This window comes from Rhincodon typus, chromosome 20 (assembly GCF_021869965.1).
Source record: "Rhincodon typus isolate 14 chromosome 20, sRhiTyp1.1, whole genome shotgun sequence".
In the NCBI taxonomy this organism is placed as follows: domain Eukaryota; kingdom Metazoa; phylum Chordata; class Chondrichthyes; order Orectolobiformes; family Rhincodontidae; genus Rhincodon; species Rhincodon typus.
This window is the reverse complement of record NC_063351.1, coordinates 37332868-37353270: the sequence shown is the minus strand read 5'-3', so window position 1 is coordinate 37353270 and position 20403 is coordinate 37332868. Positions and strand designations below refer to the sequence as shown.

General features: G+C 37.9%; 1 protein-coding gene across 3 annotated transcripts in view; it reads left to right on the top strand.

The window, feature by feature from the left end:
- The window catches only part of fam204a (family with sequence similarity 204 member A), a 77572-nt gene that overhangs the window by 26035 nt on the left and 31134 nt on the right, over positions 1 to 20403 (top strand). For 2 of the 3 annotated variants that reach the window (XM_048608967.1, XM_048608965.1), the window contains 6 exons: positions 3737 to 3795; positions 4660 to 4786; positions 7892 to 7982; positions 9124 to 9211; positions 9923 to 10025; positions 17912 to 18001. In XM_048608967.1, coding sequence (XP_048464924.1) covers positions 3764 to 3795; positions 4660 to 4786; positions 7892 to 7982; positions 9124 to 9211; positions 9923 to 10025; positions 17912 to 18001 — 531 coding nt within the window. In that variant the 5' untranslated portion in view covers positions 3737 to 3763. The remainder of the gene's footprint in view (positions 1 to 3736; positions 3796 to 4659; positions 4787 to 7891; positions 7983 to 9123; positions 9212 to 9922; positions 10026 to 17911; positions 18002 to 20403) is intronic. The other variant, XM_048608966.1, reaches the window with a different exon arrangement.

Below are 20403 nucleotides of genomic sequence, written 5' to 3'. Positions count from 1 at the left end.
AATGGGAAACACTGACCCATTGGCAGTCTTAATGGGAGCAGAAAGCCAGCACCTCAGAATGGAAATTGAAAACTTGGGGCAGTACATTGTTTAAATTAATGAACGTTTGTTTCTCATGTACGTTTTTCAGGTAGTCTGTGTTCACCTTCACACACACTATCTAATAGTCTGGGAAGATATATTCAAATCCCACCTCAGCAGCTGGTTGAATTAACATTCAATTAATTAATAAATCTAGAATTGGAAGCTAACTTCAGTGATGGTACCGTGTAAAAATCCATCTGGTCTACTAACGTGTTTTACGGTTTTAGTTTTATCTTTCTTTCCTGGTTCTGGTCTACAAGTTACTCCAGACCCACAACATTATTATTGACGTTTAACTGGCATCTGAAATGCCTGACAAGCCACTCAGTTATTCCAAACTGCTATCGATACCAGATGGACTGCTACAGTTTTAGACACTTTCTTAACCAGTACATTTTTAAGGCTAGGAGACAAAAACTGGCCTTGCCAACAAAGCCCATATCCACAAAACAAGGTGTAAAGGTTAAAAAGTAACATGAAGAGATTATTTCAGTTCTGCAACAGTAAAAGAACAATGTGAAATGCAAATTGACTTGAAACTGTAGATGAATGGATTTTGATTTTGATTTTTGATTTTTTTTTCTCTCCAGTAATAACAGAGGACATGAGCAGTAAGCAATAAACAGACATGCTCTCAAATAGAAATCTGTCTATTGTCCCACCTCATGTCTGAGGGTTGGACCATAGTCATCGGATATGTTCACACTTATAGACAAAGTATTGTGGTGGTTTTCCATTGGATAGCTAATGAGGAAACTCTCCCGCTCTTACCACCTGCCATAACATATATTGAAAGGATGTATAAGCTGACAATCAACCTGTTTGTCCAGGCTGTAAAAGCATCATCCATTATTAACAAGTCCTGGTTTGGGACTCAAACATTGTTTTTCTGGCCCAGAGGTAGAACGGCTACAACTGCTCTACAAGAGCCCTTTATGCATATAGAGATAGTCTAGACAAAATGAATTGATACGTGATGAGATTGAAGTTCTGGGCAGCTGAAAAAAGTGCAAAGCAAATAATCTCCAATGACTGACATTTAACCTGTTATGATATGAGAATCTAAGGAAAGGGTTATTGAAATATTAATAATCATTATGAAGGACTCACAGGACATTGAAGAGGAAGGGTAAGCTAGCCAGTATTATAAAAGATGATTGCGTGAGTTTCTTTAAGATATTTAAGGGCAAAAGTGGACATTGGGCTGCTGGAAAATGCCGCTGGAGAAGTAGTAATGGGGAACAAAGAAATGGAGGAGGAACTGAACAAGTACTTTGCGTCAGTCTTCATGTTGGAACACATGAGTAACATCCCAAAAATTCAAGAGAGTCGGGCTGGGGGGACAGAGGTGAGTGTGGTGGCCATCACCAAGGAGAATGAAAGGTCTGAAGGTGGATAAATTACTTGTAACCTCCCTGTTTAAAAAGGGAGTAAGGCAAAACACAGGAAATTACAGGCCGATTAGCCTGACCTCAGCTGTTGATACGATTTTGGAATCCATTGTGGAGGATGAGATTTCTAATACTTGGAAGTGCATGGTAAAATATGGCAAAGTCAGCATGGTTTCACCAAGGGGAGGTCACAGCTGACCAATCTGTTAGAATTCTTTGAGGAAGTGACAAGCAGGTTAGACCAAAGATGTTGTCTACTTGGACTTCCAGAAGGCCTTTGACAAGGTGCTGCACAGGAGGCTGCTGACTAAGATAAGGGCCCATGTTGTTAGAGGCAAGGTGCTACCATTGGATAAAAGATTGGCTGTCTGGCAGAAATCAGACAGTGGGGTTAAAAGAGTCCTCCTCAGGATGGCAGCCGGTGACTAGTGGTGTTCCACAAGGGTCAGTGTTGAGACGACAACTTTTCACTTTATACACTAGTGATGAAGGAACTGAGCGTAATCTGGCTAAGTTTGTCAGTGGTACAAAGATAGGTGGAGGGATGGGTAGTATATTGGAGGCTGGGAGGCTAGAGAAAAACTTAGACAGATTAGGAGATCGGGCAAAGAAGTGGCAGATGGAATACAACATGGGAAAATGTGAGCTCATGCACTTTTTTAGGAAGAATAGAGGCATGGACTATTTTCTAACTGGGGAGAAAATTGAGAAATCTAAAGTGCAAAAGGACTTGGGAGTTCTCATCCTGGATTGTCTAAGGTAAACTTGCAGGTTGAGTTCGTAGTTAGGAAAGCAAATACAATGTTGGTATTTATTTCAAGAGAACGAAAATATAAAAGCAGGAATGTACTTCTGGGGCTTTATAAAGCTCTGGTCAGACCACATTTAGAGTATTGTGAGCAATTTTGGGCCCTATACCGCAGAAAAGATGTACTGGCCCTGCAGTGGGTCCAGAGGAGGTTCACGAGAATGATCCCAGGAATGAAAGGTTTAACGTATAAGGAATATTTGAGGACACTGGATCTATGCTCCGTGCAGTTTAGAAGGATGAGGGGGGATCTAATTGAAACTTACAGAATACTGAATGGCCTGGACAGAGTGGATGTTGGAAAGATGTTTCCATTAGCAGGAGAGAGTAAGACCCGAGGGCACAGCCTTAAAATAAAGAGAAGACCCTTTAGAATGGAAATAAGGAGAAACTTCTTCAGCTAGAGAGTGATGAATCTGTGGGATTCATTGCCACAGAAGGCTGTAGAGGCCAGGCCGTTGCATATATTTAAGATACAATAGATAGGTTCTTGATTGTCAAGGGGATCAAAGGCTACAAGGAGAAAGTGAGAGAATGGGGTTGAGAAATTTATCAGCAATGATTGAATGGTGGAGCAGACTTGATGGGCTGAATCGTCTAATTTCTGCTCCTATGTCTTATGGCTTCATAAATTGTCTTGGGAAGATTTGAACTTAGAATCTCTGAGTCACTGTTCTAAAATTTTGACTGTTTGGTTATCATCAACATTTTGGCCTTTTCTTACATTCTTTGGCTTGCAACCAATCAAGACAGTGACACATTACAGGCTCAAAACTATCACAAAGAACAACTTTAAAGTGCACATACCAAATGTGAAGGAAAATGTAATTTAATGTTTGAACAAAATGACAGCTTGACCTAGTGGTGGTACTGTGTCACCTTTGATTCAGAAGGTTGGAAATTCAAGCCACAGAGCAGGACTTGAGCACATAATGTAAACTGGCAATTCCATGTAACGCCAAGGATAGTTGGAAGTATTGGCTTTCTATAAAATATTAAGCCAAAGCTCCATTAACCTGAAATTAGGATAGAATATTCCATTGTACTGTTCTTTGAAGATCACAGTGTTCTGTAGTGCATTGACCAGTGTTTACCCCTCAACCAACACCATGAATAAATTGGTTAACTAACTAATTGGTTAGTTATATCACTTCCTGTTTACAAAACTTCAAAATATTCAGCTGTGTGCACTCTGGAACAGGCAAAGAATGTGAAAGGTGCTATATCAAAATCAAATTCATTTTATTTGTTCGATCATTTTCCTGTTTTCAAAAAGTTTATAACTGGTTTGCGTCTCACCCTGCTCTACCTTGAAAATGAATGTGTCAGCTTCAAAGGAAATATGATGACACATCACCTCCATTGAAACATTCACCCTGAATGTACCCATTATTTCATACAGAATCCGTTCAGTAAGAATGTGCATGCTATAAATTTGCTATTTTTATTCAAGGCACTTCGTACCAGAAAATTGCCAGTAATGGTGGATTCCACGGACCAAAAACCCAATTGGTGAGAACACTTCATCTACATGTGGCAATTTTATGTTTATTCATGGTTTAAAAAATCTTGTATGTATATAAAGCTCATGAGCTTGTGTCTGTTTCGCAATGTACTACTCCACCAAGAGAAGAAATAATGAGTTTAGATTATTTTCCTCAATGCAATGAATTTCAAACCTAAGCTAGCTTGTTACATAGGAGGAAAAACAAGGAACAATTACGAAAGGGAATGAAATAAATCAAAACTGAAATCAGAACTGAACCTTAGGATTTTGATGACCTCATAAATAATTCAGACTTCAAAGCCCCATTGATTATTGTACACTTTAGTAATACACCTGAAACCTGTCCCCTATGCTGTAAAATGAAAATATCCTTTGTATATTATTGCTGTTAAAAGTTGTCTCAGTTACATAGATTATGCTGCATTGCACAATAAATAATGGTTTAGTAAAAGTCTCCTGCTTGTTTTGATTTAAAAGTTTTTTTTCCATGCTTTATACCTGGAATTAAGCTTTAGTTTACATGATCTAGTAAAATAGATCTTCAAATTAACAAGATTATGAAGTAATGTAAAATTTTTGTGGGGCTGGAACCTAACCTTTTCTATGGTGAGATTTGCTCTGGGACCTATTACATGTGACCAGCATCTATTAGAACAGTTACTGGTGACTGCCCTCGAAAACTTCTTAACTACTGAATTTATTATTACCACAGTGGTTGGTAAGAACATACAGAAACGTAAACTTCCAGAAACAAAGGTTGTAAAGGTCTTCCTTTCCAAGAAATTCTACTCGATTTTTCTTGTAAAGTTTTGCCTTGTTTCCTTTCGGTGTTTCCCATTTCCCAGTTGTTGTGTGTCTTTTTTTCCCAGTATATCAGCAGGACAGAGTGACAATGAAAGTAATGTGGATACCTCCTTGAAAGAAAAGAAAGCTGAAGAAGATTTGAAAGGTGTAACTGAAGAATGTCCAGCTGGAGTTTCTCTGCAACTGTGGAAAGTATTTATTTTTAATTTTATAATTTTGAATAATTGTTACAAAATTATATAGCTTTTTACCTGTAGTAATATGCTTCATGCCATACACTATACACATCTGTAAATATAGCAGTACACTGTCCTTAGGTCTATACTGCCAATTTACACATTTTAAAACAATTTTGACAAACGGAAATATTAAATGGCTGTTAGCTACATAATAGGCACTGCAAATGACTGGTAGGGAGTAACAGAATATTAGCGATGGTGGTGAAGGGGTGGCAATATGCATCTAGGATCAGTTAAACAAAATGGTCATGGTGTCTCTACAACATTTTGATTTATTGGAGAAGGAAGATGTACTAAAATAAGCTGTAGTACGTCCTGTAAATTATACCAACAACAGGAACAGTGCAGTGGTGATGGAAGGAGTTAATTTTGTGTGAATTGACTTGAGGTATTATTTTTAAAAAAACTGCTTTGACCTGCATAATGTTGAGTTTTTTGCAGATTGCTGCAGCTTTGCTGATGTGAGCGCACCTGACTTTAGCCTTAGCCTTGTCGTCAACTTCTAAATTGCCTCCTTTAGTGATTGAAGAGTCTGAGATTTCTAACATTTCCAACTAGCTTAATCCTCTGAAAAGAAGTTACCAACCTAAGTATTCTGCAATGATTCCAATGCTTAGGTAGTTCCCTGTGTCTTGGTGGCTAGAACAGAATGTAGTAATCAAAATACAGAGAGAAAAACGTGCCCTCCAACTTTAGCGGACCAGTGTCATAGTAATGCTTGATTTGATGAAAGGTGTAAATATAAATATATAAGAACATAACAGTGTAAGGAGCAAGAGCAGGATTAGACTGTAGAGCGCCCACAAGCCTGCAATGCCATTCTGTATGACTGGGGCTGATCGTCATCCTTCATTTCACTGCTCACTCCCCTTATCCCTTGATTTACTCAAGAGGCCAAAAATCTGCAATCCTCAATATTAAATCCATTCAATGATAGAACATTCACTAAGGTTTAGAAGTCTAGAGCTTCACACCCTTTGAGTACAAGAAATTCCCCATATTTCTGTCCTAAATGGTCAGCCATTTATCCTGAGACCATTCTGCTGGGCTCTAGATTCCTCAGTTAGGGGAAACAACCTTGGCGTGTCTTTCCTATTAGGCCTCTGAAGAATTTTATATGTTCCCATAGATGACCTGTTATATCTTGTATCAATTAGTGTTTAGAAGAAAGCAAGGTGATCTTATTGAAACATGAAAGATCCTGGGGTTGGGGCTAGACAGGGTAGATGCTGAAAGAGTGGTTCCCTTTATGGAAAAGAGATTAGAACTTTGGGACACAGTTTGAAAATGGGTTCTCCCAATTAAGGTGACAATGGAAAGGATTTTTTTTCTGTCAGAGGATTGTTAATTTGTGGAATTTTCTTCCCCAGAGAATTCTGTAGGCTTGTAATGAGTGCTTTTTTTTAAAAGGCTAAATTAACTAGACAAGGGAGCCAAATAAGGGTAGCCAGAAAAATAGAGGTTATAATCAGATCAGCAATGATCTGATCATGTGGTAGTAAAGGCTGAAGAGCCCAAATTGACTAAGCCTGCTCCAAATTCTTATGCTTTTATGTATTATTACGAGAAAAAAGTACAGACCAGATTTACTCAGCCTCTCATCATAGGACAACCCTATCGTCCCAGGAAACTGTATATATTAATACACAGAAACCTTTTCTTCAAAGACATAAGAAATATGTTACATATTACAACTGGACAAATTAGGCGATGGGCTTTCTCTGGTTCAAGGCATGAGAGTCAACTTGCCCGCTTTAAATTTAAATAAAGCTTGGCAGTTAACTGTCAGTCATCATCTAACTGTTACATTTTCTTTGGGAATGCATCTTCCATTCAATCAACTTGCCAATGAATCAGCTCTCTATCTCATGCAATATTAACATGTTGTATGTTGGAATGCCTTATATGTCAGTATTCTCATGAATATCCTGACAAATACAAGATGAAAAGCTTTGACTAAATGTGACTTTTTCCAGCAATACTCAAATTTTGCACTACCAACAATTATTTCTCAATGTTTCTTTTGCAGTCTCTTTGTCTCCTTTTCATAGTTCACATTCCCACACCCTTGTGTCAGCAGTATACTTAGAAACGTTACTCTCTAGTCCATTACTAATATAGACAGTAAATAGCTGTGACCCCAGTACTGATCCATGTGGCATTCCACTAGCCACAGTCTGCCAAACTGAAAGTGCCGCACTTTCACCCGCTGTCTGGTTTCTGTCTGCCAACTAGTCTTCTATCCATGCTAATATAGTAGCCCAATTCCATGATCCCTTTTGTGTGATTTTTTACTTTTGGAATGCCTTTTGGAAATACAAGTATGCCACAAATACTGGTTCCCTTTTAGCCACCCTATGAGTTACATCCTCAAAAAACTCAAATAAATTTGTCAAATCTGGTTTCTCTTTCATAAACCCATTTTGATCAAACAATGATTTTAACATAGAACAGTACAGCACAGCACAGGCCCTTTGTCCCACGATGTTGTGCCGACCTATTATCCTACTAAGATCAAACTACCCTGCATACCTACATTTTACTATCATCCACGTGCCTATCCAAGAGTCGCTTAAAAGTCTCTAAAGTATCTGACATCTTACAATGGCACTTCATTCCCATACAGTCTGTATTATTGGTATAGATCATTGCTGAGAGTTATGAAATATCTCTTTAATATGTCTGCTACTTTCCATCTATCTTTCAACACATTTTCTCAGTTCAGTTTAATGAACCCTGTCCCTATAAGTACGGACAATTACAAGGATAAGACTCTTAGTCATAAACACTTTTTCACATTCAAACCAAATGCAAAATTCTATCATGTTATTTTCTAAGTACGTTGTTAAAATATCCTTAATAAGAAATTCCAGCATTTTCCTGATGATGAATGCCAGACTTACTGGCCAATAATTCCCTATTTTCCCCCTCCCTCATTTCTTGAACATTCTACCAGTATCTTCTTTGTTGTGAAATAAACTCCAATATAGAACTTACACAGGCTATAATGAGCACTTTATTGCTATTTGCTTTAACTACAAAATCAATATTTTCTTAGAAATTCCAGGAATTGAAAGATAGAAGGAGTTCCATAACTAAAGCCGCTTTTAAAAAGAAGAGTCGATGGAAGCGAAAAGCTGCTGGTACAGGTACGGCATTATGGGGAAATTCAAGACTTTAATAAAAATTTTAAAACAATTGTGCTGTAACTTTATTGTAGCTAATCTAACTTATAATTTAAAAAAAAATTAAACTGAAATTCTCTACTTTTTTTTCAATGAAGTGATAACTTATGTAAAACATTTTTGTTGAAATTACATACGTGAATGAAGTTGCCACTGCACATCTGACTAGTCTTATTCCATCTAAATCAGCTGGAATGAGTCTCTGCTTATGTCTGTGCCATCTAGACTGCTCAAGGCTGAGGTGCATTCAAATGAGAGTGCATAACTTTAGCCTGCATTTCCCCTTCTCAGCAGATCTATAGCAGGGAAATAACACTGCAATCTCATTTTTAATTGTGTTTTTCATTGACAACATGTTAAATGCATATAGCTCTCAATTGTGCAGATTAAAATAGAATGGTAGTTTCAAACAGATGCCAATGAGTGCAAAAAAAATTCTTTAGATGGTAAGCATACTTTAATAAATTAAAATAGTTATAACTCATTGTATAGATGTGTAAATATAGGCTATGTAGAATAATTAGCCTCTCTATTCATTACCTTGGTAGTCATTATCATAGATCATAGAAGATCATAGAATCCCTACAGTGTTGAAACAGGCCCTTCGGCCCAACAAGCCCACACTGACCCTTGGAGCATCCCACCCAGACCCATTCCCCTATAACCCACCTAAGCTGCACATCCCTAAACACTACGGGCAATTTAGCTTGGCCAATGCACATAGCCTGCTTATCTTTGGACTGTGGGACGAAACTGGAGCACCTGGAGGAAACCCACGCAGACACAGGGAGAATGAGCTAACTCCACTCAGACAGTCGCCCAAGGGTGGAATCAAACCCTGGTCCCTGGCGCTCTGAGGCAGCAGTGCTCACCACTGAGCCACCATGCCGCCTACTCTGTGAAGATGGTAATAATTTGAGGATCATCCAAGTGAATGTTTTAAAATACTGTGGATAATACTCCCTTGAAATCTGTTTAGTTATTTAGTTATCACATGCAGATTTACTCGAAAACTTGGTGTCACCAAATTTCACCCATATTACAAAAGTGTTCTGGCTCACAATAGTAATGAATGTGTGGATAACATTTTATCATCTTCACATAGAAGACCCGACAAAAGTAGAAACAAACGATGAGAAATCTTCCATTAAAATGAAGAAATTCGAGCAAGAACAGAAAATTGAGAATAAAAGGTACTTAAGTGGAAATAATGTACACAGATTTTCTCAGTCTTGTTGACAACCGTATGATTATAATTCATCTAGTTTTAAAATTCAGTTTAAAAGATTTTTAAAAATTGCAAGGCTATTTTTTTTTTCTTGATAACAGTTTCACCAATGAAATCTGAAGTTTTGTTTCTGCAATTTTTATGGTTTTTTTTCATTAATTTACAGGATGTGGATGCCTATCCTTAATTGCCTTTCAGAGAGTGGTTTGCCATTTCAGAGGGTGATTAGGAGTCAACCACATGTTGTGGGTCTAGGATCACATACAGGATAACAGAATTACTTTCCTGAAGGAGCAGATGACTGTCTAATAATAGTCTAGAAGTTAGATGTTCATCATTACTAATACCTGCTATTATTCCAGATTTATTTATTAACCAAGAGTGAATTGCGGAGCTGTGAAAATTTGAACTCCAGTCTCTGGATCATTAGTGCAGACATCTGGATTGCTAGCGCAGTAATATTACCACTATTCTACCAACCCTTAACTTTAATTTATACAACTTATTTTGAGATTGTTTTCTTTTGATTTTAAACTTAATCTTGAGCAGTATGTACATAACCTATTCAAGACATTGAGTCTAAACACAGATATATGGGATGGCTGTAACCAATTCTGTAAATTGAATTGATTAATTGTAACTTTGTTGATAATGTTGAGGTTTTGTTTGCTTCTAGTGATGTGTTGGATGCCCGAGAGTCACACTGGAGTGAACTAAAACAATATTTTGGAACAAATGACAGATTTGAGATTCCTGCATGTAGTGCACCTCCTTTAAAGGTAAGAACGTTGACTTATATATTCTACATACTGTATGAGTTCAGTTGGTTTTGAATGGATTGCATCCATATAATGCCTTGAATGGGAAAAACACGTAGCCAGCAAGTGAGAATTGGGGGGAATGACCGAGCCCTTGGTCTAGGAGATAGCTCTTGAGAACCTATGAAATGTAATGGTTTAGAAAGGAAGTGCTAATATGCATAACTGAAATGGCCCACTGTTGAGGACAAGGGGAAGGGTGTTAAATGGAAGGCTAGAGTCAGGAGCTGAGCATGTAGAAGAGAATAGGGGGCTACAGTAGGTTATAGTGATGGGTGAAGCAAAGACCAAAGAAAGAGAAGGTAAACTTTGAGGGTAAACTTAGAAGCAATATCAAGATGGACAGCAAGGCGTTCTTTAAATATGTAAAAAGGAAGATTCTGGAAATGTCCCAGAGGATTGGAAAACAGTCAATGTAGCACCTTCATTTTTAAAAAAAGGAGACAAAATTCAGGTTCTTGTAGGCCAGTTAGCTTAATATCTGTTATTGGGAAAATGTTAGATTATTTTATATACGATGCACAGAGCATTTTGAAATACATCATATGATCAAGTACAGTCAGTATGGCTTCATGAAGGGGAAATCATACCTGACAAATTTACTAGAATTTTTTGAGGAGGCAACATCAGGATAGATAAAGGGGAAGCAGTGGAAGTAATATATTTGGATTTTCGAAAGACATTTGACAAGGTGTCACATGTTAAGCTACTTAATAAGGTAAGACCCCATGATGTTAGAAGTAGTATATTAGCATGAATAAAGGAATGGCTAATTAACAGAGGACAGAGACTTGGGAATAAGTGTGTCATTTTCAGGATGACAGTCTTTAACTAGTGGAATGCTATAAGGATTAGTGCAGGGGCCGCAATTATTTACAAATAGATATTAAGAACTTTCAGGAAATGGAATATCCTATAACCAAATTTGCAGATGACACAAAAATAGATGGGGTAGCAAGTGGATAGGATGCAAATAATCTGAAAAGGGATAAAGACAGGTTAAGCGAGTGGGCAAAGACTTGGCAAATGGGATGTCATGTGGGGAAATGTGAGGAAATGGCGAGAAGACTGGAGTAACAGAATATTACTTTAACAAAGAAAGACCGCAGTAAGCTATTGAACAGAGGGATTTAGGAATCGTTATCCATGAATCACAAAAAACGCACATTCAAGTTTAGCGGGTAATAGGGAATGCAACTGAAATGTTGGCCTTAATTTCAAAGGTAGTGGAGTACAAAAGAAGGGAGGTCTTGCTAAAAGTACGCAAGGCATTACTCAGACCACAGCTGCAATACAATGAACAGTTTTGGGCCCTTTCTCTTAGGAAGGATATGCTGGCATTGGAGACAGCCCAGAGAAGGTTCACTCAGTTGATACTGGATATGGAAGGATTGTCTAATGAAGAGAAGTAGAGTAGGTTGTGCCTGTACTCATGGGAATTTAAAAGAAAAAGAGGTGACCTTATTGAAACACACAAGATTCTAAGGGGACTTGATAGGGCGGATGTGGAAAGGCTGTGGTAGTGTCGAGGACCGAAAGAGATAATCTCAGAATAAGGATCAAACATTTAAGACAGAGATAAGAAGGAATTTCTTTCAGACTCTTGTGAATCTGTGGAATTCTTTACAGAGGGCTGTCAAGGCTGGGTCATTAAGTATATTCAAGGCTGAGATAGACAGATTTCTAATCAGTAAAGGAATCCAGGGATGTGCTGTTGAGGGTTGTCATTATCAACCACGTTTCATTGAATGGCAGGGCAGACTCAATAGACTGAATGGCCTACTTCTGCGCCTACAACTTATAGTTTTATGGACTTGATGATGTTTGTGGACAAACCCACGGATTTTGCAATTAATGCATTGAAAGATGGGGTGAAAGAACTGTTTGATGGATCTGAGATTTAGTGCAGGGCATGATACAGATAGCAGCGTCTGAAGCTTTTCACAACCTGGCTGTTGTATTTGATCTAGAAATGATGATCTTTCAATGACGTATCTGCACCATTGGTAAAGCCATCTATTTCCACCTCTGTAACATTGTTTGTTCGCACTTCTACCCTAAGTTCACCTGCTGTTGAAGCCTTATATGCTTCTCTAGACAATTTGAACAAACGCCTGGATGGTCTTCTATTTTGCATCCTGTATAAACTTGAGCACAGGAGATTGCATTTGTTAACATTCTATCTCATACCAAATTAAGTTGGTCCATTAGTAATGAACTTACTGGCCTACATGACTTCCAGTTAAGCAATATTTCTGGCTCAAAAAACCTTACTTTTATTTCCAAATTCCTCTGTGGCCTCACCCATTCCTACCTTTGTAACCTTGAAGAACCTTCAGTTCTACCTAAATACCTAGCGCTGTGCCAATTCTGGCCTCTTGAATATCTTTTTAGTTGCTGAGGCCTTGAACTTTGGAATTTCCTCCTAAGCCCCTCGACTGAATGCCCTCTTTCTGTTCAATAAGTGTTTCTGTGTTCCTTGACTTTCCCTCTCATAGAGTCATAGAATCCCTACAGTGTGAAAAGAGGCCATTTGCCCCATTGAGTCTGCGCTGACTCTCTGAAGAGCATCCCACCCAGACTCCCAGCCTATCCCCGCATGCATTGTTTTACTCCTTTAAACCTCTTCTTAAAATATACTTCCTGTCAAAGCATTTAGTAAAATGCATTTAGTATCACTTTATGTGGCTTACAGTTGAATTTTGTTTTGATGCACCTTGAGATGGTTTACTTCTTTAAAAGCTATACATACAAATGCAGTTTTTTTTCGAGTATTGGATGGTATAAAACTGAAAGATGGAAAGCCAGCAGGGGGAGCATTAGGTTAGTTAAGAATGGACGTAGAAAAGATGCATGCACAGGTTTCAGCAGCTGAAGGGTGGAACACACAGTTTTGAAAAATTGAAAGTAAGCTGTCTTGACGATGAATAGGATGTCAAATTTGAAGCTCACATTCGATTTTAGGTTTACAAGATTACAAAGTTTTGTTCACCCTGAGAAGGTGACTGTTCCATCAGTTGTCAGTTTCATGTATGCAGCTATGTTGAACATTTCATCATTATCTGAAGTGAATTTAATCACCAGAGGAATGCATGAGGAGCAGATGTGTCCCAATCAACCTTTTTTTCAAAAAAATTATCTCCTGTCCATTTTATATCATTCACTTCCATGTCATCTCTCTTTTAATAAAGCACTTCGCCCCAGGTCTTCTATTACCAACCTAGGTGTATAGATTGCTCAGAAGATGTGTACATAGTAATAATACTTTGTTAGCATTTCCTTGGGGAGGGAACTTATCATACATCAGTTGGCAGGTTGGAATGCAACACTCATTCAAATTGTCTTTGCAAACGTCTAATCTGAGGTAAATCTGGTATAAATCAACTTGCTCCAAAACAATATGAAAAACTCAACTACTGGGGAGAGGTTAATTGCTAGTCTTGGAGAACAGGATGACACATATTATTTTGCAGCTATTCCTTCCCCTCCCCATCACCACACCACACCCAGAATGATTGTTGATTTGCCTTTTCTCACTGGGTCATTGTTACGCTGTATAGTCAGTGTGTAGTGGGCAATCTAAACTCAGCAAAAATCATAACAGCTTAATATGATCAATTGCTTATTGGCTGTGTGTTTTTAAGATAACTTTAATATTGAAGTAATAAATTATGGTACTGGCCCAGGGAAGTGCATTGCTAAACAATAAAATGAAGGAGATCAACAACAAATTAAATAAATTATGCTTTTTGAAATAAACCTGTATTATGCTTTATATATTAACCTGCTTAACCATCAGCAGGATTGTTCACATAAGAGAACTTATTTAAATAATTCCATGGAAGAACAGTAGTAGCAGAAACTTACTTTTGATAAGTGCCTCCAATGCAGCAAAAAGTACAAAAGAAACGGAATATTTCTAACACCAAACAAGAACTCAATGAAGAGCTGTGAGTCGTGATTGGAAAGGTTCTGAAATTTAGCTTTGAGCGCAGTAAGACAGGAAGCAATAAGGAGAATTGAACATGAGAGGTGATCACTGAACCATCAGTGGAACAAGAAAAGGTAGAGATGCATGGTTGACCAAACTTGGGAACAGAATGCACAAACTGACAGTTGAGTTGGTGCATGTAGATATGGTACGGTGTAGGACTATGAAGGGATATCTGGTCAGTAGCGATTTTGAAGTCTGTCTTGAAGAAATGATAAACTTACAGGGTTGATGAGGACAGGAATGATAGATAAGTGGGGTTTAATACAGAGTAGGGCAAAGATTTATAAATAATGTCGAGCGTACATAGGTTGGAGCCTAAAAGGCCAGTGAGGAGGGAATGCGAGAAGTTCAAACTAAGCACACCGAGATGTGAATGAAGGTTTACTTATTGTTTGTATTTGGATGAGTTGAGGATGATGGTGAGCAATAAAGAAACTCACTTGAAAAAGCTACAGTAAATTTCAGCTTCATCAATGACTAAAGATGTCTAGTTTCATTCTTATCTATCAAATTATAGCCAAAGCATCACCTGTAAAGGCTTCTCTTCGTGCATCATTGCTTCTGGAGCTCCTCAACAATCTATTTTTGGTCCCCTTCTATTTCTTGTCTGCAGACGTCACACCATCATCTGAAAGCACATTCGATTCCACATGAACTCCAGTGACCCTCGGCTCTAGCTCAGTGTCACTTCCTTTGACCATGCTTCTGTAACTGATCAGTGACTGCTTATCCAATAATGGATGAACAGAAATTCCTCCCAACTAACTATTAGGAAAACTGAAGCTTTTGAACATTTGTTGTTCAAACAATTTGAATCTGAACCACGATAATAAAACAAAAATAATTTCAGTTTCATGGTGTAAGATAGATTGAAATACACGAGCATAATCTGATTACAAAAATCCCCCACTCCCGACCTCATCCCAAGACCAGCCCAGCTCGTCCCCGCCTCCTTAACTTGTCCCTCTTTTGTCCCACCTATCCACTCCTCCCACCTCACCTCCACCCCGTCTTCCTACCTACTAGCCTCATCCCCGTCTCCTTGACCTGACCATCTTCTCTCCACCTATCTGCTCCTTTATCCATCATCGCCTCCCCCTCTCTTTATTTATTTCAGAGCCCCCTTCCCCTCCCCCATTTCTGAAGAAGGGTCCAGACCCGAAACGTCAGCTTTCCTGTTCCTCAGATGCTGCCTGGCCTGCTGTGTTCATCCAGCTCTACACCTTGTTATCTGATTACAGGCTATTTTTCCAAATTTTTTTTCTGAAGATATTGAATTGGGGATTGAGGAAGCGAAGTTACATTTTTGCAGAGGTACTTCCATAAAGATTGTAGCACAAAAATCATATTCTGCAGAAGACTTTTGAAAATCATTTGTCTTGTGCACTACGTTTCTTGTAATTCATAAGCTACTGTCTACACCTGTGTAGGCATATATATGTGTAGATTTACACTAATCAGTATTGTGGATCAGTCTAAACCAAATGGACTGCTGTGGTTCAAGAAGGCATCTCACCATTACCTTCTCAAGGGCAACTGGAGAAGGCTTATGAAGTATTTTGAGGACCTGGCAGGAAAATGAATTTGAGGCCCAGATGAGATCAGCTATGATCATATTGAATGGCAGAGAAGCTCCTGCTCCTAGTTCTTATGTTCTTATGTAATAAATGCTGGCCCGTCAAGCAATGCACATGAATTATTTTGTTTAAATCATGTGGATTAGGGAAACCCAGGTTAAATGGAATTTTCTTTTGACTTTTGCTCATTGCTGCTCATTCACATTTCATCCTTGCTTTGTCTTGTAGCCACATGCAGTCTTTCTTGTGCAGAATAGTTTAATAACATTCAGCTGCATACCAGAGTTTAAATATTTAGACTCTTTAAGACCTGAATGCCAATTAACAGTGTCAATCAGAGTGCTTCATGACACTTAATGGCATTGTAAAGAAGAGACTGGATCTACTGCAGGGAATGAATTGATGGACAAGTGCTAAAAATATAATCGATGTAGAACAGGTTGAAACTAGTCCAGTAACATGCCAATTGCAGAAATTCATCCATTACACTATTATTTCAACATATTTTCTGTTAGCTTTCATATGATGATTTAAATCCTTTTTTAATGTCTTGAGGTAAGTATCTTGTGCATGAAAAAGTAATTGAACTAGTTAGTGGAATAAATAAATTGAGATTACTTGAACATTATACAGCAAACTTTTTATTAAGCATCACCAATAGAACTGGAGTGTGCCGGTTGATCAAATATTCTGGTTGATGAAGAGGTCCACATAATCAATGTAAAAACCCACACTAAGTAATAGAAACATAATGCAGGAGATAAACACATCACTGTTATATTTTATTTGCAGCATGAATCACTTAAGCTTTATTTTAAAGTAAAGTTGCATTATTATTTAACGGCAGAGAGCCTTCTCACTCCTCAACTGACTACTCGGAGAATGCAGAGATCATGATAGTATAGTAAAGTTCTGATATTTCAGATATACAGTTCTTGCTGGTTTATCGAGGGCGCCGTTTGAGAAGGTATCGGTTTAAACAAAGTTTGCTGTACATCAAATTATCAGCTTTCAATTAGTAAAATCTGAAATGATAAACTGTAAATCAGTCCAGTATTATACTCTTGAAACTGAAGTACGAAAACGTTAAATTGTCTTGTTACTGTTAAATATTGGTTCTTATGTACAACATCACCTTTGTCAGTGTGCATGTTTTGTTCGCAAAAAACAATAGCATTGTAACTTATTTTTGCTGTGACATGTTTTAAAGTGAAACCTAATGCCAGCTTGAGAGGAGACTGTTACGTACACTTTGAAACAAAGGATTCAAGGGTGCAGGAATCATAATGTGATTCCTGAGACTTCAGTACTAAATAACAACAACTACTTATATTTAGATAGCACCTTTAACATAATGAAACAGCCCAGGCATTTCACAAGTTCACTTCATGATAAAACAAAATATGACACAGCCACATAAGGAGATATTAGGTCAGATGACTAAAATCTTGGTCAAAATACAAGGTCTTAGGAGGTGTCTTAAGGGAGGGAAGGGAGTGGAAAGAAATAAGGATGGGCATTCCAAAGCTTCGAGCCTAGGAAGCTGAAGATGCAGTCTCTAATCAGTGAGCCATTAAAATTAAGGCTGCTGAAGAGGTCAACGTTAAAGGAACATAGATATTTTGGAAAGTTGTGGGACTGGAAGAAGGTATAGAGTTAGGAAGAGGCTAGACCATAGAGGGATTTGAAAGCAAGGTTGAATATTTTATATTCTTGACCAAGAGCCAATGTGGGATACCAAGCAGAAGAGTTGTAGGTGGGCAGAGCTGGTGCAAATCAAGGTATAGGTAACAAAATTTTTGATGACCACAAGCTTACAAATAGTGCACTGTGGAAAACCAGCCAAAAGTGGATTGAAATAATCTGGTCTAGAGGTATAGAGTGTAAGTGAGGATTTCCACAATATTGAACTGAAACAGGGTGCAGTCTGGCTATATTACAGAAGTGGGAATATGTGGTCTTGGTGATGGCCCAAATGGGAGGTTGGAAGCTGAACTTGTGGTAATATGTGACGCCAAGTTTGCAATCAGAGTGGCTTAAGCTTAGACTGTTGCTGGGGGCAAGGGATGGAGTCAGTAACTGGTGATAACATTAATATTGTTGTTAGAGGGGCAAGACTTGTGGACAATAACTGACACTACTTTATTTACCAGTCACTGGTTGTTCATAACCTTATCTTGTGTATATATTTTTTTTAATCATTGCCAATTGGAGCCTCAGGTGATTGAAGTTTACATGCTGTTATTTGTAATTCATTTATTAAACCGCTTTTTCAGACAAATTTAGAGAAAAACCTTGACAAGGCCATTGCTACAGGGGATATAGAAGAAGCAGAGAAGCTGAGTGACAGCCTAGCTGTTCGTAGGGTAAGCTGCTAACCATAAGCTAAGAGATTTTATCTTGATAAATTATGTTAATATTTCTTTAACCTTTCTGCAAAGAAAACAAATATGTGAATTATTTAGAGCATCCTTGGAGTCTGTGTGCTGAACTTCCCCTTTAGTTTGGAAGTGTCTTTCATAATCCCAATTTCAGATAGTCAGGCCAATCACCTGTGATTTTGGTCTAAGTTTCAGGTATAGATGGTGTTAAGACTACCCTTCACCTGATAGAAGCCCAAAGCAGAAACTGAGAGGGCGAATGCTGAAGCCAACAGATAAGCAGCCCCTCTTTGTTTACTGGGGCATCGGCTCAGTTCTATCCATGGTTTTTATATGCTCTCACACACTCATCCCCGATACCACTTCCATGCCCCAGCCCAGATTCCCTCTCTATTCCCCTTGTAACTCTTATGTGCCATTTATACCACCAAATTATCCATGTATTCTCCGTTCCCCTCATTTCCTTTCACACTTGCAGTGACTCTGTATCCTCCCTCATATCTCTTATGCATCTTCCATGCCCATTCAACAAGGTCAACTACATAATAAAATATGAAATTTGAAGAACAGTCCCCTTCACAGCTATGTAGATATTCCTCACTGGGCTGAATCTTTTGGGTCTTGGATCTCAGTCAGGCATTCATGATGAGGCCATTTGGTAAATGTGAACATTGCTTCATAAGCTTTGTTGATACAGTTGTGGTTGTGGATATGAGGCATATTTTACATGTGGAGCGGATATGTCCTCTTAGAAAGAGGAGGTTGCATGAAGAACTGAAACATTGTTCCTCCAAATGAGAAATGAAGCAGTAACTTTTAGTTGCTAAATTAACCAAATAATAAGTACTAAAGTAACTAAATACTAAAATTACTCTTAAATATAATGGAAATGCAAAATATTATTATCGTGGGTTTCATTTTGAAAGCTGAACAATTTTCTGGGCAATTTCAAATGCTCAGTGATATTTGAAACAACGCACCGCACTGTTATGAGAGGACGTACAGCAGCAACATTCATTTTGCATTGGTTGCAGAGAGCCAAAATGACATCCTTCTGTGATTTTGTGCTTTGCATGTTTTATTAAGTATGAATATTACAGCTTCTTTGCTAACTATGAAGCGATTAATATTGTGTTTTCCTTATGCACACATTCACGAACTTCTACATATATAAAGTTAACTGTACTACATCATAAAATATGGCTTCAGCGGCGTCATGGTTTACAGCATTAAAGAATTTTATCCATTAACTGGATTTTCCTTCCTCAGCTCTAGTCCAGCATTTTATGGTGATTATATAGTAATGGACAGCAATATTAATGAAATGTTGGTGGAACGACCATTTGATGCATTAGTTTTACAGAGGAATTTCGTAGTGAATTGGTGATAGTGGCACTTTGGAGATGATGTAGCAATAATACCATACCATAGAATTGCACTGTTCAAGTTGCAAGTACTGTCACATGATATATCATCCACATGTTGGTATTTTCACTGTGCCAAAAGACAGCCAAGAGTAATATTTTGATGAACAGAATGTGCTGTGATGACTGACATTGCAGGTGGTGTACATTAATTTGGCAGTATTCACAATAAGTAGTCTTGGATTGTTCCGACACAATTGAATTATTTTTGCTTTCTTTACAAAGTGTGGACATTGGTTTTTTTCCTGGAACCTTGACAAAAATTTACTATCTGTACTTTAAGGAGAAAGTAAATTACGTCAGTCATGCCGGAGAAATTCAGTCCTGCTTACTTTGAATGCTGACGAGAAAATGCCATGCATGCAGAATGTCAGCAAGAGTACATGCTGTCAATCAAAATGTCATCCTTTATTGGCCTTCCGTTGGCAGCTCACCAGAATGTAAATTTTAGTTTAACCGGGAATAAAGAAGATAACGAGTGATTTTTTGTGTGTGTTCCAGCCTCTTCAGTGGTGCTCAACTAGTGATAACGAAGATAGGAATTGAGGTTTGAGTTGTACTGAATATTTTAATTTTTAGGTTCATATGTAAATTGAGTTCAATTAGCATAATACGTGGAGATATCCCTGATGGCAGCAATTTATATTCTACAATCAAGTTTAGAAATAACCTAAGTTGTTTATACAGATAAGCTGTTAATATTAACTATAATAGCAGAGGTTTTACCTGTCAGGTTTAATAAATTTAAAACTAAGCTCTTAATGAAGATAGAAAAGCATTGTCAAAAATAAGTGGCACTGCCTTGCACTGCCATATATCATCTTTCCATACAACAGACCATTTGAGTATTGACAATTCTGAAAAGATGTGAAAGAATTGTAACTGGTGCAATGTGCCACATTTACAAATTATTGGCTAATCGCTTTGAAATTACTATTGCTGATATTAGAAGGCAAGCATTTG